Source organism: Engystomops pustulosus, chromosome 1 (assembly GCF_040894005.1).
Source record: "Engystomops pustulosus chromosome 1, aEngPut4.maternal, whole genome shotgun sequence".
Lineage (NCBI taxonomy): Eukaryota > Metazoa > Chordata > Amphibia > Anura > Leptodactylidae > Engystomops > Engystomops pustulosus.
The window spans coordinates 717400-745189 of NC_092411.1; the positions used below are offsets into that span (position 1 = coordinate 717400).

Consider the following 27790-nt stretch of genomic DNA (forward strand, 5'->3'; position numbering starts at 1 on the left):
AGCCGTATGCACGTAGTCTGCGCAGGTGCCGTATGCACGTAGTCTGCGCAGGAGCCGTATGCACGTAGTCTGCGCAGGAGCCGTATGCACGTAGTCTGCGCAGGAGCCGTATGCACGTAGTCTGCGCAGGAGCCGTATGCACGTAGTCTGCGCAGGAGCCGTATGCACGTAGTCTGCGCAGGAGCCGTATGCACGTAGTCTGCGCAGGAGCCGTATGCACGTAGTCTGCGCAGGAGCCGTATGCACGTAGTCTGCGCAGGAGCCGTATGCACGTAGTCTGCGCAGGAGCCGTATGCACGTAGTCTGCGCAGGAGCCGTATGCACGTAGTCTGCGCAGGAGCCGTATGCACGTAATGCACGCATTTAATGTCTCTCCTGCCCCAGTGATACAGACTGGGTTATTCTGCTGTAGTCTCCGGCCTAATAGCCAGCTGACATAGATTCAGAATTAAAGGGGAACTCCAAAAAGATCTCCATTATCCTATGTGTGATCTTCAGCTCCACATCCTCCAGGCCGTCCCCATGTGGCAATAGATCCATCTCTCCAGTGACTTGTTACCTCCTGTGGGCAGTGATATTAGTTCTGGGTAAGAGACAAATAGGGACAGTACAGAGAACAGGTCACAGATCATCTGGATTAGAAAAGAGAGGGCACCACTCCTGTCCACAGGTCGTGTCTGGTATTGCAGCTCAGCCTCACTGATGAGAATGGAGCGGTGCAGCAGTGATATGGCAGACGCTGAGGGTCATAGCCCTAGAACCGCACATAGTGGAAGGAGTATTGGGGAACCGTTCTCCACCACTGCCCTTACTGATGATGTCTCCATGTATCAGGATGACGACGACTCCACGGACATGGGGGACGGAGCAGATGAATGGACACAGGCAAAAACCCTAGTGAAGCCCCCAGACCAGCTGGAGCTATCCGAGGCCGTGAGTATGAACATTGCTGCAAAGACGTCCGAGCGACAGCCGAGACCTTGGGCTGGTACATGGGTCGTATACACAGGGCACAGTATATTAGTTGTCATCGCCCAAGAGCTTGTCTCCACACCCATCTTCTAGTAGCTCAGCAGAGGGGTCCTGTGAATTATTCAGCATTATCCACAGGACTCCACAGTCAGCTTCTCTCACCCCCTCATCCTCATAGACTGTAAGCTCTTGTGTCACCCCCTCATCCTCATAGACTGTAAGCTCTTGTGTCCCCCTCATCCTCATAAACTGTAAGCTCTTGTGTCACCCCCTGATCCTCATAGACTGTAAGCTCTTGTGTCCCCCTCATCCTCATAAACTGTAAGCTCTTGTGTCCCCCTCATCCTCATAGACTGTAAGCTCTTGTGTCCCCCTCATCCTCATAGACTGTAAGCTCTTGTGTCACCCCCTCATCCTCATAGACTGTAAGCTCTTCGTCACCCCCTCATCCTCATAGACTGTAAGCTCTTGTGTCCCCCCTCATCCTCATAGACTGTAAGCTCTTGTGTCCCCCCTCATCCTCATAGACTGTAAGCTCTTGTGTCACCCCCTCATCCTCATAAACTGTAAGCTCTTGTGTCACCCCCTCATCCTCATAAACTGTAAGCTCTTGTGTCACCCCCTCATCCTCATAGACTGTAAGCTCTTCGGTCACCCCCTCATCCTCATAAACTGTAAGCTCTTGTGTCACCCCCTCATCCTCATAGACTGTAAGCTCTTCGGTCACCCCCTCATCCTCATAGACTGTAAGCTCTTGTGTCCTCCCTCATCCTCATAGACTGTAAGATCTTGTGTCACCCCCTCATCCTCATAAACTGTAAGCTCTTGTGTCACCCCCTCATCCTCATAGACTGTAAGCTCTTGTGTCATCTCCTCATCCTCATAGACTGTAAGCTCTTGTGTCACCTCCTCATCCTCATAGACTGTAAGCTCTTGTGTCACCCCCTCATCCTCATAGACTGTAAGCTCTTGTGTCCCCCCTCATCCTCATAGACTGTAAGCTCTTGTGTCCCCCATCATCCTCATAGACTGTAAGCTCTTGTGTCCTCCCCTCATCCTCATAGACTGTAAGCTCTTGTGTCACCCCTCATCCTCTTAGACTGTAAGCTCTTGTGTCACCCCTCATCCTCATAGACTGTAAGCTCTTGTGTCCCCCTCATCCTCATAGACTGTAAGCTCTTGTGTCACCCCCTCATCCTCATAAACTGTAAGCTCTTGTGTCACCCCCTCATCCTCATAGACTGTAAGCTCTTGTGTCACCCCCTCATCCTCATAAACTGTAAGCTCTTGTGTCACCCCCTCATCCTCATAGACTGTAAGCTCTTCGGTCACCCCCTCATCCTCATAGACTGTAAGCTCTTGTGTCCCCCCCTCATCCTCATAGACTGTAAGCTCTTGTGTCACCCCCTCATCCTCATAAACTGTAAGCTCTTGTGTCACCCCCTCATCCTCATAGACTGTAAGCTCTTCGGTCACCCCCTCATCCTAATAAACTGTAAGCTCTTGTGTCACCCCCTCATCCTCATAAACTGTAAGCTCTTCGGGCACCCCCTCATCCTCATAGACTGTAAGCTCTTGTGTCCCCCATCATCCTCATAGACTGTAAGCTCTTGTGTCCTCCCTCATCCTCATAGACTGTAAGCTCTTGTGTCCCCCCTCATCCTCATAGACTGTAAGCTCTTGTGTCACCCCCTCATCCTCTTAGACTGTAAGCTCTTGTGTCACCCCCTCATCCTCATAGACTGTAAGCTCTTGTGTCACCTCTCATCCTCATAGACTGTAAGCTCTTGTGTCACCCCCTCATCCTCATAGACTGTAAGCTCTTGTGTCCTCCCTCATCCTCATAGACTGTAAGCTCTTGTGTCACCTCTCATCCTCATAGACTGTAAGCTCTTGTGTCACCCCCTCATCCTCATAGACTGTAAGCTCTTGTGTCCCCCCCTCATCCTCATAGACTGTAAGCTCTTGTGTCCCCCCTCATCCTCATAGACTGTAAGCTCTTGTGTCACCCCATCATCCTCATAGACTGTAAGCTCTTGTGTCCCCCCTCATCCTCATAGACTGTAAGCTCTTGTGTCCTCCTCATCCTCATAGACTGTAAGCTCTTGTGTCACCTCTCATCCTCATAGACTGTAAGCTCTTGTGTCACCCCCTCATCCTCATAGACTGTAAGCTCTTGTGTCACCCCCTCATCCTCATAGACTGTAAGCTCTTGTGTCACCCCCTCATCCTCATAGACTGTAAGCTCTTGTGTCACCCCTCATCCTCATAGACTGTAAGCTCTTGTGTCACCCCCTCATCCTCATAGACTGTAAGCTCTTGTGTCACCCCCTCATCCTCATAGACTGTAAGCTCTTGTGTCACCCCCTCATCCTCATAGACTGTAAGCTCTTGTGTCCTCCTCATCCTCATAGACTGTAAGCTCTTGTGTCCTCCCCTCATCCTCATAGACTGTAAGCTCCTGTGTCCTCCCCTCATCCTCATAGACTGTAAGCTCTTGTGTCCTCCCCTCATCCTCATAAACTGTAAGCTCTTGTTTCATCCCTCATCCTCATAGACTGTAAGCTCTTGTGTCCCCCTCATAGACTGTAAGCTCTTGTGTCCCCCTCATCCTCATAGACTGTAAGCTCTTGTGTCACCCCCTCATCCTTATAGACTGTAAGCTCTTGTGTCACCCCCTCATCCTTATAGACTGTAAGCTCTTGTGTCCTCCTCATCCTCATAGACTGTAAGCTCTTGTGTCACCCCCTCATCCTCATAGACTGTAAGCTCTTGTGTCACCTCCTCATCCTCATAGACTGTAAGCTCTTGTGTCCTCCCCTCATCCTCATAGACTGTAAGCTCCTGTGTCCTCCCCTCATCCTCATAGACTGTAAGCTCTTGTGTCCTCCCCTCATCCTCATAAACTGTAAGCTCTTGTTTCATCCCTCATCCTCATAGACTGTAAGCTCTTGTGTCCCCCTCATAGACTGTAAGCTCTTGTGTCCCCCTCATCCTCATAGACTGTAAGCTCTTGTGTCCCCCTCATCCTCATAGACTGTAAGCTCTTGTGTCACCCCCTCATCCTTATAGACTGTAAGCTCTTGTGTCACCCCTCATCCTCATAGACTGTAAGCTCTTGTGTCACCTCCTCATCCTCATAGACTGTAAGCTCTTGTGTCCCCCTCATCCTCATAGACTGTAAGCTCTTGTGTCACCCCCTCATCCTCATAGACCAGTGGTGGCGAACCTATGGCACGGGTGCCAGAGGTGGCACTCAGAGCCATTTCTGTAGGCACTCAGGTTGTCACCCCAGGACAGAGTTCACCAGAAAGGAACAAATCCACCGAATCTTCCTGCAGTCCCAGGCAACTTATAAGATGCTGCTCTCAACGCTATTTTAAAGCAACACTTCATTGGCCATTTGGAACTGCAGGGAAAGTGAAGAGGTTTGGACAGAACTGCAATATCTTTGGAGGTCCTTTTGCTAGACCCACCATTCTTCCCCTATAGAGAGACCCTGGAGAGAAGCTACAATAACAGTCTGAATTTTAACTGTATTGGTGGCCTCAGGGGTGGATACAATTGAAAGATGTGTAAAAACAGGTAGCAATAAGTTACTGCATAAAATGCCATATTGGCACATCATGGTAAATAAGTGGATTTTAGTTGTCGCTTGGGCACTCGGTCTGTAAAAGGTTCGCCATCACTGTCATAGACTGTAAGCTCTTGTGTCCTCCTCATCCTCATAGACTGTAAGCTCTTGTGTCACCCCTCATCCTCATAGACTGTAAGCTCTTGTGTCACCCCCTCATCCTCTTAGACTGTAAGCTCTTGTGTCACCCCCTCATCCTCATAGACTGTAAGCTCTTGTGTCACCCCTCATCCTCATAGACTGTAAGCTCTTGTGTCCCCCTCATCCTCATAGACTGTAAGCTCTTGTGTCCCCCTCATCCTCATAGACTGTAAGCTCTTGTGTCACCCCCTCATCCTTATAGACTGTAAGCTCTTGTGTCCCCCTCATCCTCATAGACTGTAAGCTCTTGTGTCACCCCCTCATCCTTATAGACTGTAAGCTCTTGTGTCACCCCTCATCCTCATAGACTGTAAGCTCCTGTGTCACCCCCTCATCCTCATAGACTGTAAGCTCCTGTGTCCCCCTCATCCTCATAGACTGTAAGCTCCTGTGTCCTCCCCTCATCCTCATAGACTGTAAGCTCCTGTGTCCTCCCCTCATCCTCATAAACTGTAAGCTCTTGTTTCATCCCTCATCCTCATAGACTGTAAGCGCTTGTGTCACCCCCTCATCCTCATAGACTGTAAGCTCTTGTGTCCTCCTCTCATCCTCATAGACTGTAAGCTCTTGTGTCCCCCTCATAGACTGTAAGCTCTTGTGTCCTCCTCTCATCCTCATAGACTGTAAGCTCTTGTGTCCTCCTCTCATCCTCATAGACTGTAAGCTCTTGTGTCCTCCTCTCATCCTCATAGACTGTAAGCTCTTGTGTCCTCCTCTCATCCTCATAGACTGTAAGCTCTTGTGTCCTCCTCTCATCCTCATAGACTGTAAGCTCTTGTGTCCCCCTCATCCTCATAGACTGTAAGCTCTTGTGTCCCCCTCATCCTCATAGACTGTAAGCTCTTGTGTCACCCCCTCATCCTTATAGACTGTAAGCTCTTGTGTCCCCCTCATCCTCATAGACTGTAAGCTCTTGTGTCACCCCCTCATCCTTATAGACTGTAAGCTCTTGTGTCACCCCTCATCCTCATAGACTGTAAGCTCCTGTGTCACCCCCTCATCCTCATAGACTGTAAGCTCTTGTGTCCCCCTCATCCTCATAGACTGTAAGCTCCTGTGTCCTCCCCTCATCCTCATAGACTGTAAGCTCCTGTGTCCTCCCCTCATCCTCATAAACTGTAAGCTCTTGTTTCATCCCTCATCCTCATAGACTGTAAGCGCTTGTGTCACCCCCTCATCCTCATAGACTGTAAGCTCTTGTGTCCTCCTCTCATCCTCATAGACTGTAAGCTCTTGTGTCCCCCTCATAGACTGTAAGCTCTTGTGTCCTCCTCTCATCCTCATAGACTGTAAGCTCTTGTGTCCTCCTCTCATCCTCATAGACTGTAAGCTCTTGTGTCCTCCTCTCATCCTCATAGACTGTAAGCTCTTGTGTCCCCCTCATCCTCATAGACTGTAAGCTCTTGTGTCACCTCCTCATCCTCATAGACTGTAAGCTCTTGTGTCACCCCCTCATCCTCATAGACTGTAAGCTCTTGTGTCACCTCCTCATCCTCATAGACTGTAAGCTCTTGTGTCCCCCTCTTCCTCAAAGACTGTAAGCTCTTGTGTCACCTCCTCATCCTCATAGACTGTAAGCTCTTGTGTCACCCCCTCATCCTCATAGACTGTAAGCTCTTGTGTCCCCCCCTCATCCTCATAGACTGTAAGCTCTTGTGTCCCCCTCATTCTCATAGACTGTAAGCTCTTGTGTCACCTCTCATCCTCATAGACTGTAAGCTCTTGTGTCCTCCTCTCATCCTCATAGACTGTAAGCTCTTGTGTCCCCCTCATTCTCATAGACTGTAAGCTCTTGTGTCACCCCCTCATCCTCATAGACTGTAAGCTCTTGTGTCCCCCCTCATCCTCATAGACTGTAAGCTCTTGTGTCACCCCCTCATCCTCATAGACTGTAAGCTCTTGTGTCATCCCCTCATCCTCATAGACTGTAAGCTCTTGTGTCACCCCTCATCCTCATAGACTGTAAGCTCTTGTGTCACCCCCTCATCCTCATAGACTGTAAGCTCTTGTGTCACCCCTCATCCTCATAGACTGTAAGCTCTTGTGTCCTCCTCATCCTCATAGACTGTAAGCTCTTGTGTCACCCCCTCATCCTCATAGACTGTAAGCTCTTGTGTCACCTCCTCATCCTCATAGACTGTAAGCTCTTGTGTCATGTCCTCATCCTCATAGATTGTAAGCTCCTATGTCCGCCCTCATCCTCATAGACTGTAAGCTCTTGTGTCACCCCCTCATCCTCATAGACTGTAAGCTCTTGTGTCACCCCCTCATCCTCATATACTGTAAGCTCTTGTGTCACTCCCTCATCCTCATAGACTGTAAGCTCTTGTGTCACCCCCTCATCCTCATAGACTGTAAGCTCTTGTGTCACCCCCTCATCCTCATAGACTGTAAGCTCTTGTGTCATCCCCTCATCCTCATAGACTGTAAGCTCTTGTGTCACCCCTCATCCTCATAGACTGTAAGCTCTTGTGTCACCCCCTCATCCTCATAGACTGTAAGCTCTTGTGTCACCCCCTCATCCTCATAGACTGTAAGCTCTTGTGTCCCCCTCATCCTCATAGACTGTAAGCTCTTGTGTCCCCCTCATTCTCATAGACTGTAAGCTCTTGTGTCACCCCTCATCCTCATAGACTGTAAGCTCTTGTGTCCTCCTCATCCTCATAGACTGTAAGCTCTTGTGTCATCCCTCATCCTCATAGACTGTAAGCTCTTGTGTCCCTCTCATTCTCATAGACTGTAAGCTCTTGTGTCCCCCCTCATCCTCATAGACTGTAAGCTCTTGTGTCCTCCTCATCCTCACAGACTGTAAGCTCTTGTGTCCCCCCTCATCCTCATAGACTGTAAGCTCTTGTGTCACCCCCTCATCCTCATAGACTGTAAGCTCTTGTGTCACCCCCTCATCCTCATAGACTGTAAGCTCTTGTGTCCTCCCCTCATCCTCATAGACTGTAAGCTCTTGTGTCTCCCCTCATCTTCATAGACTGTAAGCTCTTGTGTCCCCCTCATCCTCATAGACTGTAAGCTCTTGTGTCACCTCCTCATCCTCATAGACTGTAAGCTCTTGTGTCATCCCTCATCCTCATAGACTGTAAGCTCTTGTGTCACCCCCTCATCCTCATAGACTGTAAGCTCTTGTGTCCCCCTCATCCTCATAGACTGTAAGCTCTTGTGTCACCCCTCATCCTCATAGACTGTAAGCTCTTGTGTCACCCCCTCATCCTCATAGCCTGTAAGCTCTTGTGTCCCCTCCTCAGCCTCATAGACTGTAAGCTCTTGTGTCACCCCCTCATCCTCATAGACTGTAAGCTCTTGTGTCCCCCTCATCCTCATAGACTGTAAGCTCTTGTGTCACCCCCTCATCCTCATAGACTGTAAGCTCTTGTGTCACCTCCTCATCCTCATAGACTGTAAGCTCTTGTGTCATCCCTCATCCTCATAGACTGTAAGCTCTTGTGTCACCTCCTCATCCTCATAGACTGTAAGCTCTTGTGTCATCCCTCATCCTCATAGACTGTAAGCTCTTGTGTCCTCCCCTCATCCTCATAGACTGTAAGCTCTTGTGTCCCCCTCATCCTCATAGACTGTAAGCTCTTGTGTCCCCCTCATCCTCATAGACTGTAAGCTCTTGTGTCACCCCCTCATCCTCATAGACTGTAAGCTCTTGTGTCACCCCCTCATCCTCATAGACTGTAAGCTCTTGTGTCACTCCCTCATCCTCATAGACTGTAAGCTCTTGTGTCACCCCCTCATCCTCATAGACTGTAAGCTCTTGTGTCACCCCCTCATCCTCATAGACTGTAAGCTCTTGTGTCCCCCTCATCCTCAGACTGTAAGCTCTTGTGTCACCCCTCATCCTCATAGACTGTAAGCTCTTGTGTCACCCCCTCATCCTCATAGACTGTAAGCTCTTGTGTCCTCCCCTCATCCTCATAGACTGTAAGCTCTTGTGTCTCCCCTCATCCTCATAGACTGTAAGCTCTTGTGTCACCCCTCATCCTCATAGACTGTAAGCTCTTGTGTCCCCCCTCATCCTCATAGACTGTAAGCTCTTGTGTCACCCCCTCATCCTCATAGACTGTAAGCTCTTGTGTCCTCCTCATCCTCATAGACTGTAAGCTCTTGTGTCATCCCCTCATCCTCATAGACTGTAAGCTCTTGTGTCACCCCATCATCCTCATAGACTGTAAGCTCTTGTGTCATCCCCTCATCCTCATAGACTGTAAGCTCTTGTGTCCCCCTCATCCTCAGACTGTAAGCTCTTGTGTCCCCCCTCATCCTCATAGACTGTAAGCTCTTGTGTCACCCCATCATCCTCATAGACTGTAAGCTCTTGTGTCCCCCCTCATCCTCATAGACTGTAAGCTCTTGTGTCCTCCTCATCCTCATAGACTGTAAGCTCTTGTGTCACCTCTCATCCTCATAGACTGTAAGCTCTTGTGTCACCCCCTCATCCTCATAGACTGTAAGCTCTTGTGTCACCCCCTCATCCTCATAGACTGTAAGCTCTTGTGTCACCCCCTCATCCTCATAGACTGTAAGCTCTTGTGTCACCCCTCATCCTCATAGACTGTAAGCTCTTGTGTCACCCCCTCATCCTCATAGACTGTAAGCTCTTGTGTCACCCCCTCATCCTCATAGACTGTAAGCTCTTGTGTCACCCCCTCATCCTCATAGACTGTAAGCTCTTGTGTCCTCCTCATCCTCATAGACTGTAAGCTCTTGTGTCCTCCCCTCATCCTCATAGACTGTAAGCTCCTGTGTCCTCCCCTCATCCTCATAGACTGTAAGCTCTTGTGTCCTCCCCTCATCCTCATAAACTGTAAGCTCTTGTTTCATCCCTCATCCTCATAGACTGTAAGCTCTTGTGTCCCCCTCATAGACTGTAAGCTCTTGTGTCCCCCTCATCCTCATAGACTGTAAGCTCTTGTGTCACCCCCTCATCCTTATAGACTGTAAGCTCTTGTGTCACCCCCTCATCCTTATAGACTGTAAGCTCTTGTGTCCTCCTCATCCTCATAGACTGTAAGCTCTTGTGTCACCCCCTCATCCTCATAGACTGTAAGCTCTTGTGTCACCTCCTCATCCTCATAGACTGTAAGCTCTTGTGTCCTCCCCTCATCCTCATAGACTGTAAGCTCCTGTGTCCTCCCCTCATCCTCATAGACTGTAAGCTCTTGTGTCCTCCCCTCATCCTCATAAACTGTAAGCTCTTGTTTCATCCCTCATCCTCATAGACTGTAAGCTCTTGTGTCCCCCTCATAGACTGTAAGCTCTTGTGTCACCCCTCATCCTCATAGACTGTAAGCTCTTGTGTCCCCCTCATAGACTGTAAGCTCTTGTGTCCCCCTCATCCTCATAGACTGTAAGCTCTTGTGTCACCCCCTCATCCTTATAGACTGTAAGCTCTTGTGTCACCCCTCATCCTCATAGACTGTAAGCTCTTGTGTCACCTCCTCATCCTCATAGACTGTAAGCTCTTGTGTCCCCCTCATCCTCATAGACTGTAAGCTCTTGTGTCACCCCCTCATCCTCATAGACCAGTGGTGGCGAACCTATGGCACGGGTGCCAGAGGTGGCACTCAGAGCCATTTCTGTAGGCACTCAGGTTGTCACCCCAGGACAGAGTTCACCAGAAAGGAACAAATCCACCGAATCTTCCTGCAGTCCCAGGCAACTTATAAGATGCTGCTCTCAACGCTATTTTAAAGCAACACTTCATTGGCCATTTGGAACTGCAGGGAAAGTGAAGAGGTTTGGACAGAACTGCAATATCTTTGGAGGTCCTTTTGCTAGACCCACCATTCTTCCCCTATAGAGAGACCCTGGAGAGAAGCTACAATAACAGTCTGAATTTTAACTGTATTGGTGGCCTCAGGGGTGGATACAATTGAAAGATGTGTAAAAACAGGTAGCAATAAGTTACTGCATAAAATGCCATATTGGCACATCATGGTAAATAAGTGGATTTTAGTTGTCGCTTGGGCACTCGGTCTGTAAAAGGTTCGCCATCACTGTCATAGACTGTAAGCTCTTGTGTCCTCCTCATCCTCATAGACTGTAAGCTCTTGTGTCACCCCTCATCCTCATAGACTGTAAGCTCTTGTGTCACCCCCTCATCCTCATAGACTGTAAGCTCTTGTGTCACCCCTCATCCTCATAGACTGTAAGCTCTTGTGTCCCCCTCATCCTCATAGACTGTAAGCTCTTGTGTCCCCCTCATCCTCATAGACTGTAAGCTCTTGTGTCACCCCCTCATCCTTATAGACTGTAAGCTCTTGTGTCCCCCTCATCCTCATAGACTGTAAGCTCTTGTGTCACCCCCTCATCCTTATAGACTGTAAGCTCTTGTGTCACCCCTCATCCTCATAGACTGTAAGCTCCTGTGTCACCCCCTCATCCTCATAGACTGTAAGCTCCTGTGTCCCCCTCATCCTCATAGACTGTAAGCTCCTGTGTCCTCCCCTCATCCTCATAGACTGTAAGCTCCTGTGTCCTCCCCTCATCCTCATAAACTGTAAGCTCTTGTTTCATCCCTCATCCTCATAGACTGTAAGCGCTTGTGTCACCCCCTCATCCTCATAGACTGTAAGCTCTTGTGTCCTCCTCTCATCCTCATAGACTGTAAGCTCTTGTGTCCCCCTCATAGACTGTAAGCTCTTGTGTCCTCCTCTCATCCTCATAGACTGTAAGCTCTTGTGTCCTCCTCTCATCCTCATAGACTGTAAGCTCTTGTGTCCTCCTCTCATCCTCATAGACTGTAAGCTCTTGTGTCCTCCTCTCATCCTCATAGACTGTAAGCTCTTGTGTCCTCCTCTCATCCTCATAGACTGTAAGCTCTTGTGTCCCCCTCATCCTCATAGACTGTAAGCTCTTGTGTCCCCCTCATCCTCATAGACTGTAAGCTCTTGTGTCACCCCCTCATCCTTATAGACTGTAAGCTCTTGTGTCCCCCTCATCCTCATAGACTGTAAGCTCTTGTGTCACCCCCTCATCCTTATAGACTGTAAGCTCTTGTGTCACCCCTCATCCTCATAGACTGTAAGCTCCTGTGTCACCCCCTCATCCTCATAGACTGTAAGCTCTTGTGTCCCCCTCATCCTCATAGACTGTAAGCTCCTGTGTCCTCCCCTCATCCTCATAGACTGTAAGCTCCTGTGTCCTCCCCTCATCCTCATAAACTGTAAGCTCTTGTTTCATCCCTCATCCTCATAGACTGTAAGCGCTTGTGTCACCCCCTCATCCTCATAGACTGTAACCTCTTGTGTCACCTCCTCATCCTCATAGACTGTAAGCTCTTGTGTCCTCCTCTCATCCTCATAGACTGTAAGCTCTTGTGTCCCCCTCATAGACTGTAAGCTCTTGTGTCCTCCTCTCATCCTCATAGACTGTAAGCTCTTGTGTCCTCCTCTCATCCTCATAGACTGTAAGCTCTTGTGTCCTCCTCTCATCCTCATAGACTGTAAGCTCTTGTGTCCCCCTCATCCTCATAGACTGTAAGCTCTTGTGTCACCTCCTCATCCTCATAGACTGTAAGCTCTTGTGTCACCCCCTCATCCTCATAGACTGTAAGCTCTTGTGTCACCTCCTCATCCTCATAGACTGTAAGCTCTTGTGTCCCCCTCTTCCTCAAAGACTGTAAGCTCTTGTGTCACCTCCTCATCCTCATAGACTGTAAGCTCTTGTGTCACCCCCTCATCCTCATAGACTGTAAGCTCTTGTGTCCCCCCCTCATCCTCATAGACTGTAAGCTCTTGTGTCCCCCTCATTCTCATAGACTGTAAGCTCTTGTGTCACCTCTCATCCTCATAGACTGTAAGCTCTTGTGTCCTCCTCTCATCCTCATAGACTGTAAGCTCTTGTGTCCCCCTCATTCTCATAGACTGTAAGCTCTTGTGTCACCCCCTCATCCTCATAGACTGTAAGCTCTTGTGTCCCCCCTCATCCTCATAGACTGTAAGCTCTTGTGTCACCCCCTCATCCTCATAGACTGTAAGCTCTTGTGTCATCCCCTCATCCTCATAGACTGTAAGCTCTTGTGTCACCCCTCATCCTCATAGACTGTAAGCTCTTGTGTCACCCCCTCATCCTCATAGACTGTAAGCTCTTGTGTCACCCCTCATCCTCATAGACTGTAAGCTCTTGTGTCCTCCTCATCCTCATAGACTGTAAGCTCTTGTGTCACCCCCTCATCCTCATAGACTGTAAGCTCTTGTGTCACCTCCTCATCCTCATAGACTGTAAGCTCTTGTGTCATGTCCTCATCCTCATAGATTGTAAGCTCCTATGTCCGCCCTCATCCTCATAGACTGTAAGCTCTTGTGTCACCCCCTCATCCTCATAGACTGTAAGCTCTTGTGTCACCCCCTCATCCTCATATACTGTAAGCTCTTGTGTCACTCCCTCATCCTCATAGACTGTAAGCTCTTGTGTCACCCCCTCATCCTCATAGACTGTAAGCTCTTGTGTCACCCCCTCATCCTCATAGACTGTAAGCTCTTGTGTCATCCCCTCATCCTCATAGACTGTAAGCTCTTGTGTCACCCCTCATCCTCATAGACTGTAAGCTCTTGTGTCACCCCCTCATCCTCATAGACTGTAAGCTCTTGTGTCACCCCCTCATCCTCATAGACTGTAAGCTCTTGTGTCCCCCTCATCCTCATAGACTGTAAGCTCTTGTGTCCCCCTCATTCTCATAGACTGTAAGCTCTTGTGTCACCCCTCATCCTCATAGACTGTAAGCTCTTGTGTCCTCCTCATCCTCATAGACTGTAAGCTCTTGTGTCATCCCTCATCCTCATAGACTGTAAGCTCTTGTGTCCCTCTCATTCTCATAGACTGTAAGCTCTTGTGTCCCCCCTCATCCTCATAGACTGTAAGCTCTTGTGTCCTCCTCATCCTCACAGACTGTAAGCTCTTGTGTCCCCCCTCATCCTCATAGACTGTAAGCTCTTGTGTCACCCCCTCATCCTCATAGACTGTAAGCTCTTGTGTCACCCCCTCATCCTCATAGACTGTAAGCTCTTGTGTCCTCCCCTCATCCTCATAGACTGTAAGCTCTTGTGTCTCCCCTCATCTTCATAGACTGTAAGCTCTTGTGTCCCCCTCATCCTCATAGACTGTAAGCTCTTGTGTCACCTCCTCATCCTCATAGACTGTAAGCTCTTGTGTCATCCCTCATCCTCATAGACTGTAAGCTCTTGTGTCACCCCCTCATCCTCATAGACTGTAAGCTCTTGTGTCCCCCTCATCCTCATAGACTGTAAGCTCTTGTGTCACCCCTCATCCTCATAGACTGTAAGCTCTTGTGTCACCCCCTCATCCTCATAGCCTGTAAGCTCTTGTGTCCCCTCCTCAGCCTCATAGACTGTAAGCTCTTGTGTCACCCCCTCATCCTCATAGACTGTAAGCTCTTGTGTCCCCCTCATCCTCATAGACTGTAAGCTCTTGTGTCACCCCCTCATCCTCATAGACTGTAAGCTCTTGTGTCACCTCCTCATCCTCATAGACTGTAAGCTCTTGTGTCATCCCTCATCCTCATAGACTGTAAGCTCTTGTGTCACCTCCTCATCCTCATAGACTGTAAGCTCTTGTGTCATCCCTCATCCTCATAGACTGTAAGCTCTTGTGTCCTCCCCTCATCCTCATAGACTGTAAGCTCTTGTGTCCCCCTCATCCTCATAGACTGTAAGCTCTTGTGTCCCCCTCATCCTCATAGACTGTAAGCTCTTGTGTCACCCCCTCATCCTCATAGACTGTAAGCTCTTGTGTCACCCCCTCATCCTCATAGACTGTAAGCTCTTGTGTCACTCCCTCATCCTCATAGACTGTAAGCTCTTGTGTCACCCCCTCATCCTCATAGACTGTAAGCTCTTGTGTCACCCCCTCATCCTCATAGACTGTAAGCTCTTGTGTCCCCCTCATCCTCAGACTGTAAGCTCTTGTGTCACCCCTCATCCTCATAGACTGTAAGCTCTTGTGTCACCCCCTCATCCTCATAGACTGTAAGCTCTTGTGTCCTCCCCTCATCCTCATAGACTGTAAGCTCTTGTGTCTCCCCTCATCCTCATAGACTGTAAGCTCTTGTGTCACCCCTCATCCTCATAGACTGTAAGCTCTTGTGTCCCCCTCATCCTCAGACTGTAAGCTCTTGTGTCATCCCCTCATCCTCATAGACTGTAAGCTCTTGTGTCACCCCCTCATCCTCATAGACTGTAAGCTCTTGTGTCATCCCCTCATCCTCATAGACTGTAAGCTCTTGTGTCACCCCCTCATCCTCATAGACTGTAAGCTCTTGTGTCACCCCCTCATCCTCATAGACTGTAAGCTCTTGTGTCATCCCCTCATCCTCATAGACTGTAAGCTTTTGTGTCATCCCCTCATCCTCATAGACTGTAAGCTCTTGTGTCACCCCCTCATCCTCATAGACTGTAAGCTCTTGTGTCACCCCCTCATCCTCTTAGACTGTAAGCTCTTGTGTCCTCCCCTCATCCTCATAGACTGTAAGCTCTTGTGTCTCCCCTCATCCTCATAGACTGTAAGCTCTTGTGTCACCCCCTTATCCTCATAGACTGTAAGCTCTTGTGTCCCCCCCTCATCCTCATAGACTGTAAGCTCTTGTGTCACCCCCTCATCCTCATAGACTGTAAGCTCTTGTGTCCCCCTCATCCTCATAGACTGTAAGCTCTTGTGTCACCCCTCATCCTCATAGACTGTAAGCTCTTGTGTCACCCCCTCATCCTCATAGACTGTAAGCTCTTGTGTCACCCCCTCATCCTCATAGACTGTAAGCTCTTGTGTCCCCCCCTCATCCTCATAGACTGTAAGCTCTTGTGTCCCCCTCATCCTCATAGACTGTAAGCTCTTGTGTCACCTCCTCATCCTCATAGACTGTAAGCTCTTGTGTCATCCCTCATCCTCATAGACTGTAAGCTCTTGTGTCACCCCCTCATCCTCATAGACTGTAAGCTCTTGTGTCATCCCTCATCCTCATAGACTGTAAGCTCTTGTGTCATCCCTCATCCTCATAGACTGTAAGCTCTTGTGTCACCCCCTCATCCTCATAGACTGTAAGCTCTTGTGTCCCCCCCTCATCCTCATAGACTGTAAGCTCTTGTGTCACCCCTCATCCTCATAGACTGTAAGCTCTTGTGTCCCCCCTCATCCTCATAGACTGTAAGCTCTTGTGTCCCCCCTCATCCTCATAGACTGTAAGCTCTTGTGTCACCTCCTCATCCTCATAGACTGTAAGCTCTTGTGTCCCCCTCATCCTCATAGACTGTAAGCTCTTGTGTCATCCCTCATCCTCATAGACTGTAAGCTCTTGTGTCATCCCTCATCCTCATAGACTGTAAGCTCTTGTGTCACCTCCTCATCCTCATAGACTGTAAGCTCTTGTGTCCCCCTCATCCTCATAGACTGTAAGCTCTTGTGTCATCCCTCATCCTCATAGACTGTAAGCTCTTGTGTCCCCCCTCATCCTCATAGACTGTAAGCTCTTGTGTCCCCCCTCATCCTCATAGACTGTAAGCTCTTGTGTCACCTCCTCATCCTCATAGACTGTAAACTCTTGTGTCATCCCTCATCCTCATAGACTGTAAGCTCTTGTGTCACCTCCTCATCCTCATAGACTGTAAGCTCTTGTGTCACCCCCTCATCCTCATAGACTGTAAGCTCTTGTGTCACCCCCTCATCCTCATAGACTGTAAGCTCTTGTGTCACTCCCTCATCCTCATAGACTGTAAGCTCTTGTGTCACCCCCTCATCCTCATAGACTGTAAGCTCTTGTATCCTCCTCTCATCCTCATAGACTGTAAGCTCTTGTGTCATCCCTCATCCTCATAGACTGTAAGCTCTTGTGTCCCCCTCATCCTCATAGACTGTAAGCTCTTGTGTCCCCCTCATCCTCATAGACTGTAAGCTCTTGTGTCCCCCTCATCCTCATAGACTGTAAGCTCTTGTGTCCTCCTCTCATCCTCATAGACTGTAAGCTCTTGTGTCATCCCTCATCCTCATAGACTGTAAGCTCTTGTGTCCCCCTCATCCTCATAGACTGTAAGCTCTTGTGTCACCCCCTCATCCTCATAGACTGTAAGCTCTTGTGTCACCCCCTCATCCTCATAGACTGTAAGCTCTTGTGTCCCCCTCATCCTCACAGACTGTAAGCTCTTGTGTCACCCCCTCATCCTCATAGACTGTAAGCTCTTGTGTCATCCCTCATCCTCATAGACTGTAAGCTCTTGTGTCATCCCTCATCCTCATAGACTGTAAGCTCTTGTGTCACCCCCTCATCCTCATAGACTGTAAGCTCTTGTGTCCCCCCCTCATCCTCATAGACTGTAAGCTCTTGTGTCATCCCTCATCCTCATAGACTGTAAGCTCTTGTGTCCCCCTCATCCTCATAGACTGTAAGCTCTTGTGTCACCTCCTCATCCTCATAGACTGTAAGCTCTTGTGTCATCCCTCATCCTCATAGACTGTAAGCTCTTGTGTCCCCCTCATCCTCATAGACTGTAAGCTCTTGTGTCACCCCCTCATCCTCATAGACTGTAAGCTCTTGTGTCACCCCCTCATCCTCATAGACTATAAGCTCTTGTGTCACCCCCTCATCCTCATAGACTATAAGCTCTTGTGTCACCCCCTCATCCTCATAGACTGTAAGCTCTTGTGTCACCCCCTCATCCTCATAGACTGTAAGCTCTTGTGTCCCCCTCATCCTCAGACTGTAAGCTCTTGTGTCACCCCCTCATCCTCATAGACTGTAAGCTCTTGTGTCACCCCCTCATCCTCATAGACTGTAAGCTCTTGTGTCCTCCCCTCATCCTCATAGACTGTAAGCTCTTGTGTCACCTCCTCATCCTCATAGACTGTAAGCTCTTGTGTCACCCCTCATCCTCATAGACTGTAAGCTCTTGTGTCCCCCTCATCCTCATAGACTGTAAGCTCTTGTGTCCTCCCCTCATCCTCATAGACTGTAAGCTCTTGTGTCCTCCCCTCATCCTCATAGACTGTAAGCTCTTGTGTCCCCCTCATCCTCATAGACTGTAAGCTCTTGTGTCACCCCCTCATCCTCATAGACTGTAAGCTCTTGTGTCACCCCCTCATCCTCATAGACTGTAAGCTCTTGTGTCACCCCCCTCATCCTCATAGACTGTAAGCTCTTGAGTCACCCCCTCATCCTCATAGACTGTAAGCTCTTGTGTCACCCCCTCATCCTCATAGACTGTAAGCTCTTGTGTCTTCCCCTCATCCTCATAGACTGTAAGCTCTTGTGTCACCCCCTCATCCTCATAGACTGTAAGCTCTTGTGTCACCCCCTCATCCTCATAGACTGTAAGCTCTTGTGTCCCCCTCATCCTCATAGACTGTAAGCTCTTGTGTCTTCCCCTCATCCTCATAGACTGTAAGCTCTTGTGTCACCTCCTCATCCTCATAGACTGTAAGCTCTTGTGTCCTCCCCTCATCCTCATAGACTGTAAGCTCTTGTGTCCCCCCCCTCATCCTCATAGACTGTAAGCTCTTGTGTCATCCCTCATCCTCATAGACTGTAAGCTCTTGTGTCACCTCCTCATCCTCATAGACTGTAAGCTCTTGTGTCCCCCCTCATCCTCATAGACTGTAAGCTCTTGTGTCTCCCCTCATCCTCATAGACTGTAAGCTCCTGTGTCACCCCCTCATCCTCATAGACTGTAAGCTCTTGTGTCTCCCCTCATCCTCATAGACTGTAAGCTCTTGTGTCTCCCCTCATCCTCATAGACTGTAAGCTCTTGTGTCCCCCTCATCCTCATAGACTGTAAGCTCTTGTGTCCCCCTCATCCTCATAGACTGTAAGCTCTTGTGTCACCCCCTCATCCTCATAGACTGTAAGCTCTTGTGTCCTCCCCTCATCCTCATAGACTGTAAGCTCTTGTGATCAGGGCCCTCCCTCCATATGACTGTCTGTACCCTGTATATATGTGTATACGTCCTCCATGATTTGTACAGCGCTGCGGAATGTGATGGCGATATATATATATATAAATATTATTGTTTTCTCCGTATCTTTATATTTCCAGGAGCTGAAGGAGGAGTTCACCCGCATCCTGACTGCCAATAACCCACACGCCCCGCAGAACATCGTCCGCTACAGCTTCAAAGTGAGTAACGAGGTCTGATAGTCCGGCCCCCTGATTAGTAGCAGTGACATGTGACCACCACGTGCCCCTCCTCACTCCGTGGTCCTATAGTTGGTCATTAGATCATGGCGGATGCCTCTTCTCCTGGCAGTGTGGTAACACTTACTCCTGAATGCTGCAGATCAGGAAGCGGCTAGAACTTCTGCTGTTCTAGAGGTGGTCACACTGGCCGCTGATCATATAATCCACATTAATGTATCAGCACCTCTACATTCCTATGTAAGCAATAAGGGGGTTATACATGGCTTTTCCATTGTGGCGGAGGGTGGTCTTTCCTCGTGTGTATATAGCGTATCCCCCCTCGCTCTGTGCAGGATCGGGCGTACAGGCCAATCAGCATCGTGGACCAGCTGGCCGTACACTTCTCCTTGGATGGGAACATGCTGCACAAAGACTCTGATGAGGCGCGGAGGCAGAGGGCTAGGCTGGGAGTCATTGATGGTGAGATAAAGGGGGGCTCCGCCGTGTCTGGGGGGATCCCGTGCCGATAACTCATAGATTCCATCCTCCCCTGCGCAGAGCCGCTGCCTAGTGACCCCAGCGACACCGGCGACCGAGAGACCGACAAAGACGGGAGAGCCGAGTCTGTGGTAACGTATAGACGTAGCAGAACAATACACATCTAATGCAGCTGCTGCAGAACCTCATCATACACACCACAGCTGCTGCAGAACCTCATCATACACACCACAGCTGCTGCAGAACCTCATCATACACACCACAGCTGCTGCAGAACCTCATCATACACACCTCAGCTGCTGCAGAACCTCATCATACACACAACAGCTGCTGCAGAACCTCATCATACACACCTCAGCTGCTGCAGAACCTCATCATACACACCTCAGCTGCTGCAGAACCTCATCATACACACCACAGCTGCTGCAGAACCTCATCATACACACCTCAGCTGCTGCAGAACCTCACCATACACACTACAGCTGCTGCAGAACCTCATGATACACACCTCAGCTGCTGCAGAACCTCATCATAATACACACCTCAGCTGCTGCAGAACCTCATCATACACACCTCAGCTGCTGCAGAACCTCATCATACACACCTCAGCTGCTGCAGAACCTCATCATACACACCACAGCTGCTGCAGAACCTCATCATACACACCTCAGCTGCTGCAGAACCTCTTGGCACACTCCCCAGTATATATCATGTGTATGTGGTGACTGCAGGGCGCTGGAGATGATGGAGCTGAGAATGAAGAACTTCTCTCCAAAAGCAGAAAGGAGCGAAAATTAACCAATCAGTTCAACTACAGCGAGAGAGCGTCACAGACCTACAACAACCCCCTGAGGGTAAGTGCCCCTTATTCCATGTCTGCTGGGGGGGGTCACCATACAGATGTGTCCTGGGGGGGTCACCATACAGCTGGGTCCTGGGGGGTCACCATACAGCTGGGTCCTGGGGGGTCACCATACAGCTGGGTCCTGGGGGGTCACCATACAGCTGGGTCCTGGGGGGTCACCATACAGCTGGGTCCTGGGGGGGTCACCATACAGCTGGGTCCTGGGGGGGGGGGTCACCATACAGCTGGGTCCTGGGGGTCACCATACAGCTGGGTCCTGGGGGGGTCACCATACAGCTGGGTCCTGGGGGTCACCATACAGCTGGGTCCTGGGGGTCACCATACAGCTGGGTCCTGGGGGTCACCATACAGCTGGGTCCTGGGGGGTCACCATACAGCTGGGTCCTGGGGGTCACCATACAGCTGGGTCCTGGGGGTCACCATACAGCTGGGTCCTGGGGGTCACCATACAGCTGGGTCCTGGGGGTCACCATACAGCTGGGTCCTGGGGGGTCACCATACAGCTGGGTCCTGGGGGGTCACCATACAGCTGGGTCCTGGGGGGGGGTCACCATACAGCTGGGTCCTGGGGGGGGGTCACCATACAGCTGGGTCCTGGGGGGTCACCATACAGCTGGGTCCTGGGGGGGGGTCACCATACAGCTGGGTCCTGGGGGGGGTCACCATACAGCTGGGTCCTGGGGGGGGGTCACCATACAGCTGGGTCCTGGGGGGGGGTCACCATACAGCTGGGTTCTGGGGGGGGGTCACCATACAGCTGGGTCCTGGGGGGGTCACCATACAGCTGGGTCCTGGGGGGTCACCATACAGCTGGGTCCTGGGGGGTCACCATACAGCTGGGTCCTGGGGGGGTCACCATACAGCTGGGTCCTGGGGGGGGGGGGGTCACCATACAGCTGGGTCCTGGGGGTCACCATACAGCTGGGTCCTGGGGGGTCACCATACAGCTGGGTCCTGGGGGGGTCACCATACAGCTGGGTCCTGGGGGGGGGGGGGGTCACCATACAGCTGGGTCCTGGGGGGGTCACCATACAGCTGGGTCCTGGGGGGGGGGGGGGGTCACCATACAGCTGGGTCCTGGGGGTCACCATACAGCTGGGTCCTGGGGGTCACCATACAGCTGGGTCCTGGGGGGTCACCATACAGCTGGGTCCTGGGGGGGTCACCATACAGCTGGGTCCTGGGGGTCACCATACAGCTGGGTCCTGGGGGTCACCATACAGCTGGGTCCTGGGGGTCACCATACAGCTGGGTCCTGGGGGGGTCACCATACAGCTGGGTCCTGGGGGTCACCATACAGCTGGGTCCTGGGGGTCACCATACAGCTGGGTCCTGGGGGGGTCACCATACAGCTGGGTCCTGGGGGGGGGGGGGGTCACCATACAGCTGGGTCCTGGGGGTCACCATACAGCTGGGTCCTGGGGGGTCACCATACAGCTGGGTCCTGGGGGGGTCACCATACAGCTGGGTCCTGGGGGGGGGGGGGGTCACCATACAGCTGGGTCCTGGGGGGGTCACCATACAGCTGGGTCCTGGGGGGGGGGGGTCACCATACAGCTGGGTCCTGGGGGTCACCATACAGCTGGGTCCTGGGGGTCACCATACAGCTGGGTCCTGGGGGGTCACCATACAGCTGGGTCCTGGGGGTCACCATACAGCTGGGTCCTGGGGGGTCACCATACAGCTGGGTCCTGGGGGGGTCACCATACAGCTGGGTCCTGGGGGGGTCACCATACAGCTGGGTCCTGGGGGGGGGTCACCATACAGCTGGGTCCTGGGGGGGGGGTCACCATACAGCTGGGTCCTGGGGGGGGGTCACCATACAGCTGGGTCCTGGGGGGGGGTCACCATACAGCTGGGTCCTGGGGGGGGGTCACCATACAGCTGGGTCCTGGGGGGGGTCACCATACAGCTGGGTCCTGGCGGTCACCATACAGCTGAGTCCTGGGGGTCACCATACAGCTGGGTCCTGGGGGTCACCATACAGCTGGGTCCTAGGGGTCACCATACAGCTGGGTCCTGGGGGGTCACCATACAGCTGGGTCCTGGGGGGGGTCACCATACAGCTGGGTCCTGGGGGGTCACCATACAGCTGGGTCCTGGGGGTCACCATACAGCTGGGTCCTGGGGGGTCACCATACAGCTGGGTCCTGGGGGGTCACCATACAGCTGGGTCCTGGGGGGTCACCATACAGCTGGGTCGTGGGGGGGGGGGGGTCACCATACAGCTGGGTCCTGGGGGTCACCATACAGCTGGGTCCTGGGGGTCACCATACAGCTGGGTCCTGGGGGGTCACCATACAGCTGGGTCCTGGGGGGTCACCATACAGCTGGGTCCTGGGGGTCACCATACAGCTGGGTCCTGGGTTAGGTCACCATACAGCTGGGTCCTGGGGGTCACCATACAGCTGGGTCCTAGGGGTCACCATACAGCTGGGTCCTGGGGGGTCACCTACAGCTGGGTCCTGGGGGGGGTCACCATACAGCTGGGTCCTGGGGGGTCACCATACAGCTGGGTCCTGGGGGTCACCATACAGCTGGGTCCTGGGGGGTCACCATACAGCTGGGTCCTGGGGGGTCACCATACAGCTGGGTCCTGGGGGGGGGGTCACCATACAGCTGGGTCCTGGGGGGGGGTCACCATACAGCTGGGTCCTGGGGGTCACCATACAGCTGGGTCCTGGGGGGGGTCACCATACAGCTGGGTCCTGGGGGTCACCATACAGCTGGGTTCTGGGGGGGTCACCATACAGCTGGGTCCTGGGGGGGGTCACCATACAGCTGGGTCCTGGGGGGGTCACCATACAGCTGAGTCCTGGGGGGGTCACCATACAGCTGGGTCCTGGGGGGGGGTCACCATACAGCTGGGTCCTGGGGGGGGGGTCACCATACAGCTGGGTCCTGGGGGGGGGTCACCATACAGCTGGGTCCTGGGGGGGGGTCACCATACAGCTGGGTCCTGGGGGGGGGTCACCATACAGCTGGGTGAGGGATAACTTAGATGTTCTGCTCCAGGAACGAGCGTCGCAGACAGAACCTCCTCCGCGGGCCACCTTCTCCAGCACCGCCAACCAGGTACTGTAACCGCTGAGCTCCTGTATACATGGTGCCAGGGCACCCGTGTCACCCCCGTGTCACCCCTGTGTCACCCCCGTGTCACCATCTATCCTGCAGTGGGAGATCTACGACGCTTACATCGAGGAGCTACTGAAGCAGGAGAAGCTGAAGGAGAAGCAGAAGACGCCCAAGAAGGAGGAGGAGATCCAGTCCAGGAGGAAGGTGCCCACCTCAGAGTCCCAGGTGAGGAGCCCCCACGGCCCTAGCGGAGACGTCACAGACCCCCCTGTAGCCACTGATCCCCCAATGTCATCTGTCACAGACCCCCTGTAGCCACTGATCCCCCAATGTCATCTGTCACAGACCCCCTGTAGCCACTGATCCCCCAATGTCGTCTGTCACAGACCCCCCTGTAGCCACTGATCCCCCAATGTCATCTGTCACAGACCCCCTGTAGCCACTGATCCCCCAATGTCATCTGTCACAGACCCCCCTGTAGCCACTGATCCCCCAATGTCATCTGTCACAGACCCCCCTGTAGCCATGATCCCCCAATGTCATCTGTCACAGACCCCCCTGTAGCCACTGATCCCCCAATGTCATCTGTCACAGACCCCCCTGTAGCCACTGATCCCCCAATGTCATCTGTCACAGACCCCCTGTAGCCACTGATCCCCCAATGTCATCTGTCACAGACCCCCCTACAGCCACTGATCCCCCAATGTCATCTGTCACAGACCCCCCTGTAGCCATGATCCCCCAATGTCATCTGTCACAGACCCCCCTGTAGCCACTGATCCCCCAATGTCATCTGTCACAGACCCCCTGTAGCCACTGATCCCCCAATGTCATCTGTCACAGACCCCCCTGTAGCCACTGATCCCCCAATGTCATCTGTCACAGACCCCCTGTAGCCACTGATCCCCCAATGTCGTCTGTCACAGACCCCCCTGTAGCCACTGATCCCCCAATGTCGTCTGTCACAGACCCCCCTGTAGCCACTGATCCCCCAATGTCATCTGTCACAGACCCCCCTGTAGCCATGATCCCCCAATGTCATCTGTCACAGACCCCCCTGTAGCCACTGATCCCCCAATGTCATCTGTCACAGACCCCCCTGTAGCCACTCATCCCCCAATGTCATCTGTCACAGACCCCCCTATAGCCACTGATCCCCCAATGTCATCTGTCACAGACCCCCCTGTAGCCACTGATCCCCCAATGTCATCTGTCACAGACCCCCCTGTAGCCACTGATCCCCCAATGTCATCTGTCACAGACCCCCTGTAGCCACTGATCCCCAAATGTCATCTGTCACAGACCCCCCTGTAGCCACTGATCCCCCAATGTCATCTGTCACAGAGCCCCTGTAGCCACTGATCCCCCAATGTCATCTGTCACAGACCCCCCTACAGCCACTGATCCCCCAATGTCATCTGTCACAGACCCCCTGTAGCCACTGATCCCCCAATGTCATCTGTCACAGACCCCCCTGTAGCCACTGATCCCCCCCAATGTCATCTGTCACAGACCCCCCTATAGCCACTGATCCCCCAATGTCATCTGTCACAGACCCCCCTGTAGCCACTGATCCCCCAATGTCATCTGTCACAGACCCCCCTGTAGCCACTGATCCCCCAATGTCATCTGTCACAGACCCCCCTGTAGCCACTGATCCCCCAATGTCATCTGTCACAGACCCCCCTGTAGCCACTGATCCCCCAATGTCATCTGTCACAGACCCCCTGTAGCCACTGATCCCCCAATGTCATCTGTCACAGACCCCCTGTAGCCACTGATCCCCCAATGTCATCTGTCACAGACCCCCTGTAGCCACTGATCCCCCAATGTCATCTGTCACAGACCCCTCTGTAGCCACTGATCCCCCAATGTCATCTGTCACAGACCCCCCTGTAGCCACTGATCCCCCAATGTCATCTGTCACAGACCCCCTGTAGCCACTGATCCCCCAATGTCATCTGTCACAGACCCCCCTGTAGCCACTGATCCCCAATGTCATCTGTCACAGACCCCCCTGTAGCCACTGATCCCCAATGTCATCTGTCACAGACCCCCTGTAGCCACTGATCCCCCAATGTCATCTGTCACAGACCCCCCTGTAGCCACTGATCCCCCAATGTCATCTGTCACAGACCCCCCCTGTAGCCACTGATCCCCCAATGTCATCTGTCACAAACCCCCCTTTAGCCACTGATCCCCCAATGTCATCTGTCACAGACCCCCCTGTAGCCACTGATCCCCCAATGTCATCTGTCACAGACCCCCCCTGAAGCCACTGATCCCCCAATGTCATCTGTCACAAACCCCCCTTTAGCCACTGATCCCCCAATGTCATCTGTCACAGACCCCCCTGTAGCCACTGATCCCCCAATGTCATCTGTCACAGACCCCCCTATAGCCACTGATCCCCCAATGTCATCTGTCACAGACCCCCCTGTAGCCACTGATCCCCCAATGTCATCTGTCACAGACCCCCTGTAGCCACTGATCCCCCAATGTCGTCTGTCACAGACCCCCCTGTAGCCACTGATCCCCCAATGTCGTCTGTCACAGACCCCCTGTAGCCACTGATCCCCCAATGTCGTCTGTCACAGACCCCCCTGTAGCCACTGATCCCCCAATGTCGTCTGTCACAGACCCCCCTGTAGCCACTGATCCCCCAATGTCATCTGTCACAGACCCCCTGTAGCCACTGATCCCCCAATGTCATCTGTCACAGACCCCCCCTGTAGCCACTGATCCCCCAATGTCATCTGTCACAGACCCCCCTGTAGCCACTGATCCCCCAATGTCATCTGTCACAGACCCCCTATAGCCACTGATCCCCCAATGTCCTCTGTCACAGACCCCCCTGTAGCCACTGATCCCCCAATGTCATCTGTCACAGACCCCCCTGTAGCCACTGATCCCCCAATGTCATCTGTCACAGACCCCCTGTAGCCACTGATCCCCCAATGTTATCTGTCACAGACCCCCCTGTAGCCACTGATCCCCCAATGTCATCTGTCACAGACCCCCCTGTAGCCACTGATCCCCCAATGTCATCTGTCACAGAGCCCCTGTAGCCACTGATCCCCCAATGTCATCTGTCACAGACCCCCCCTATAGCCACTGATCCCCCAATGTCATCTGTCACAGACCCCCTGTAGCCACTGATCCCCCAATGTCATCTGTCACAGACCCCCTATAACCACTGATCCCCCAATGTCATCTGTCACAGACCCCCCTGTAGCCACTGATCCCCCAATGTCATCTGTCACAGACCCCCCTGTAGCCACTGATCCCCCAATGTCATCTGTCACAGACCCCCCTGTAGCCACTGATCCCCCAATGTCATCTGTCACAGACCCCCCTGTAGCCACTGATCCCCCAATGTCATCTGTCACAGACCCCCCTGTAGCCACTGATCCCCCAATGTCATCTGTCACAGACCCCCTGTAGCCACTGATCCCCCAATGTCATCTGTCACAGACCCCCTGTAGCCACTGATCCCCCAATGTCATCTGTCACAGAGCCCCCTGTAGCCACTGATCCCCCAATGTCATCTGTCACAGACCCCCCTGTAGCCACTGATCCCCCAATGTCATCTATCACAGACCCCTCTGTAGCCACTGATCCCCCAATGTCATCTGTCACAGACCCCCTGTAGCCACTGATCCCCCAATGTCATCTGTCACAGACCCCCCTGTAGCCACTGATCCCCCAATGTCATCTGTCACAGACCCCCCTGTAGCCACTGATCCCCCAATGTCATCTGTCACAGACCCCCTGTAGCCACTGATCCCCCAATGTCATCTGTCACAGACCCCCTGTAGCCACTGATCCCCCAATGTCATCTGTCACAGACCCCCCTGTAGCCACTGATCCCCCAATGTCATCTGTCACAGACCCCCCTGTAGCCACTGATCCCCCAATGTCATCTGTCACAGACCCCCCTGTAGCCACTGATCCCCCAATGTCATCTGTCACAGACCCCCCTGTAGCCACTGATCCCCCAATGTTATCTGTCACAGACCCCTCTATAGCCACTGATCCCCCAATGTCATCTGTCACAGACCCCCTGTAGCCACTGATCCCCCAATGTCATCTGTCACAGACCCCCCTGTAGCCACTGATCCCCCAATGTTATCTGTCACAGACCCCCCTGTAGCCACTGATCCCCCAATGTCGTCTGTCACAGACCCCCCTGTAGCCACTGATCCCCCAATGTCATCTGTCACAGACCCCCCTGTAGCCACTGATCCCCCAATGTCATCTGTCACAGACCCCCCTGTAGCCACTGATCCCCCAATGTCATCTGTCACAGACCCCCTGTAGCCACTGATCCCCCAATGTCATCTGTCACAGACCCCCTGTAGCCACTGATCCCCCAATGTCATCTGTCACAGACCCCCTGTAGCCACTGATCCCCCAATGTCATCTGTCACAGACCCCCCTGTAGCCACTGATCCCCCAATGTCATCTGTC

At 52.4% G+C, this 27790-nt stretch overlaps 1 protein-coding gene across 1 annotated transcript in view; it reads left to right on the plus strand.

Annotated features, from left to right (window-relative positions):
- Positions 1–27790, plus strand: part of DNAI1 (dynein axonemal intermediate chain 1) — a 142126-nt gene that overhangs the window by 4541 nt on the left and 109795 nt on the right. The window contains exons 4-10 of the mRNA XM_072132714.1: positions 835–933; positions 18802–18882; positions 19236–19362; positions 19441–19511; positions 20112–20234; positions 23261–23320; positions 23420–23545. Of these exons, the coding sequence (XP_071988815.1) occupies positions 835–933; positions 18802–18882; positions 19236–19362; positions 19441–19511; positions 20112–20234; positions 23261–23320; positions 23420–23545 (687 nt within the window). The remainder of the gene's footprint in view (positions 1–834; positions 934–18801; positions 18883–19235; positions 19363–19440; positions 19512–20111; positions 20235–23260; positions 23321–23419; positions 23546–27790) is intronic.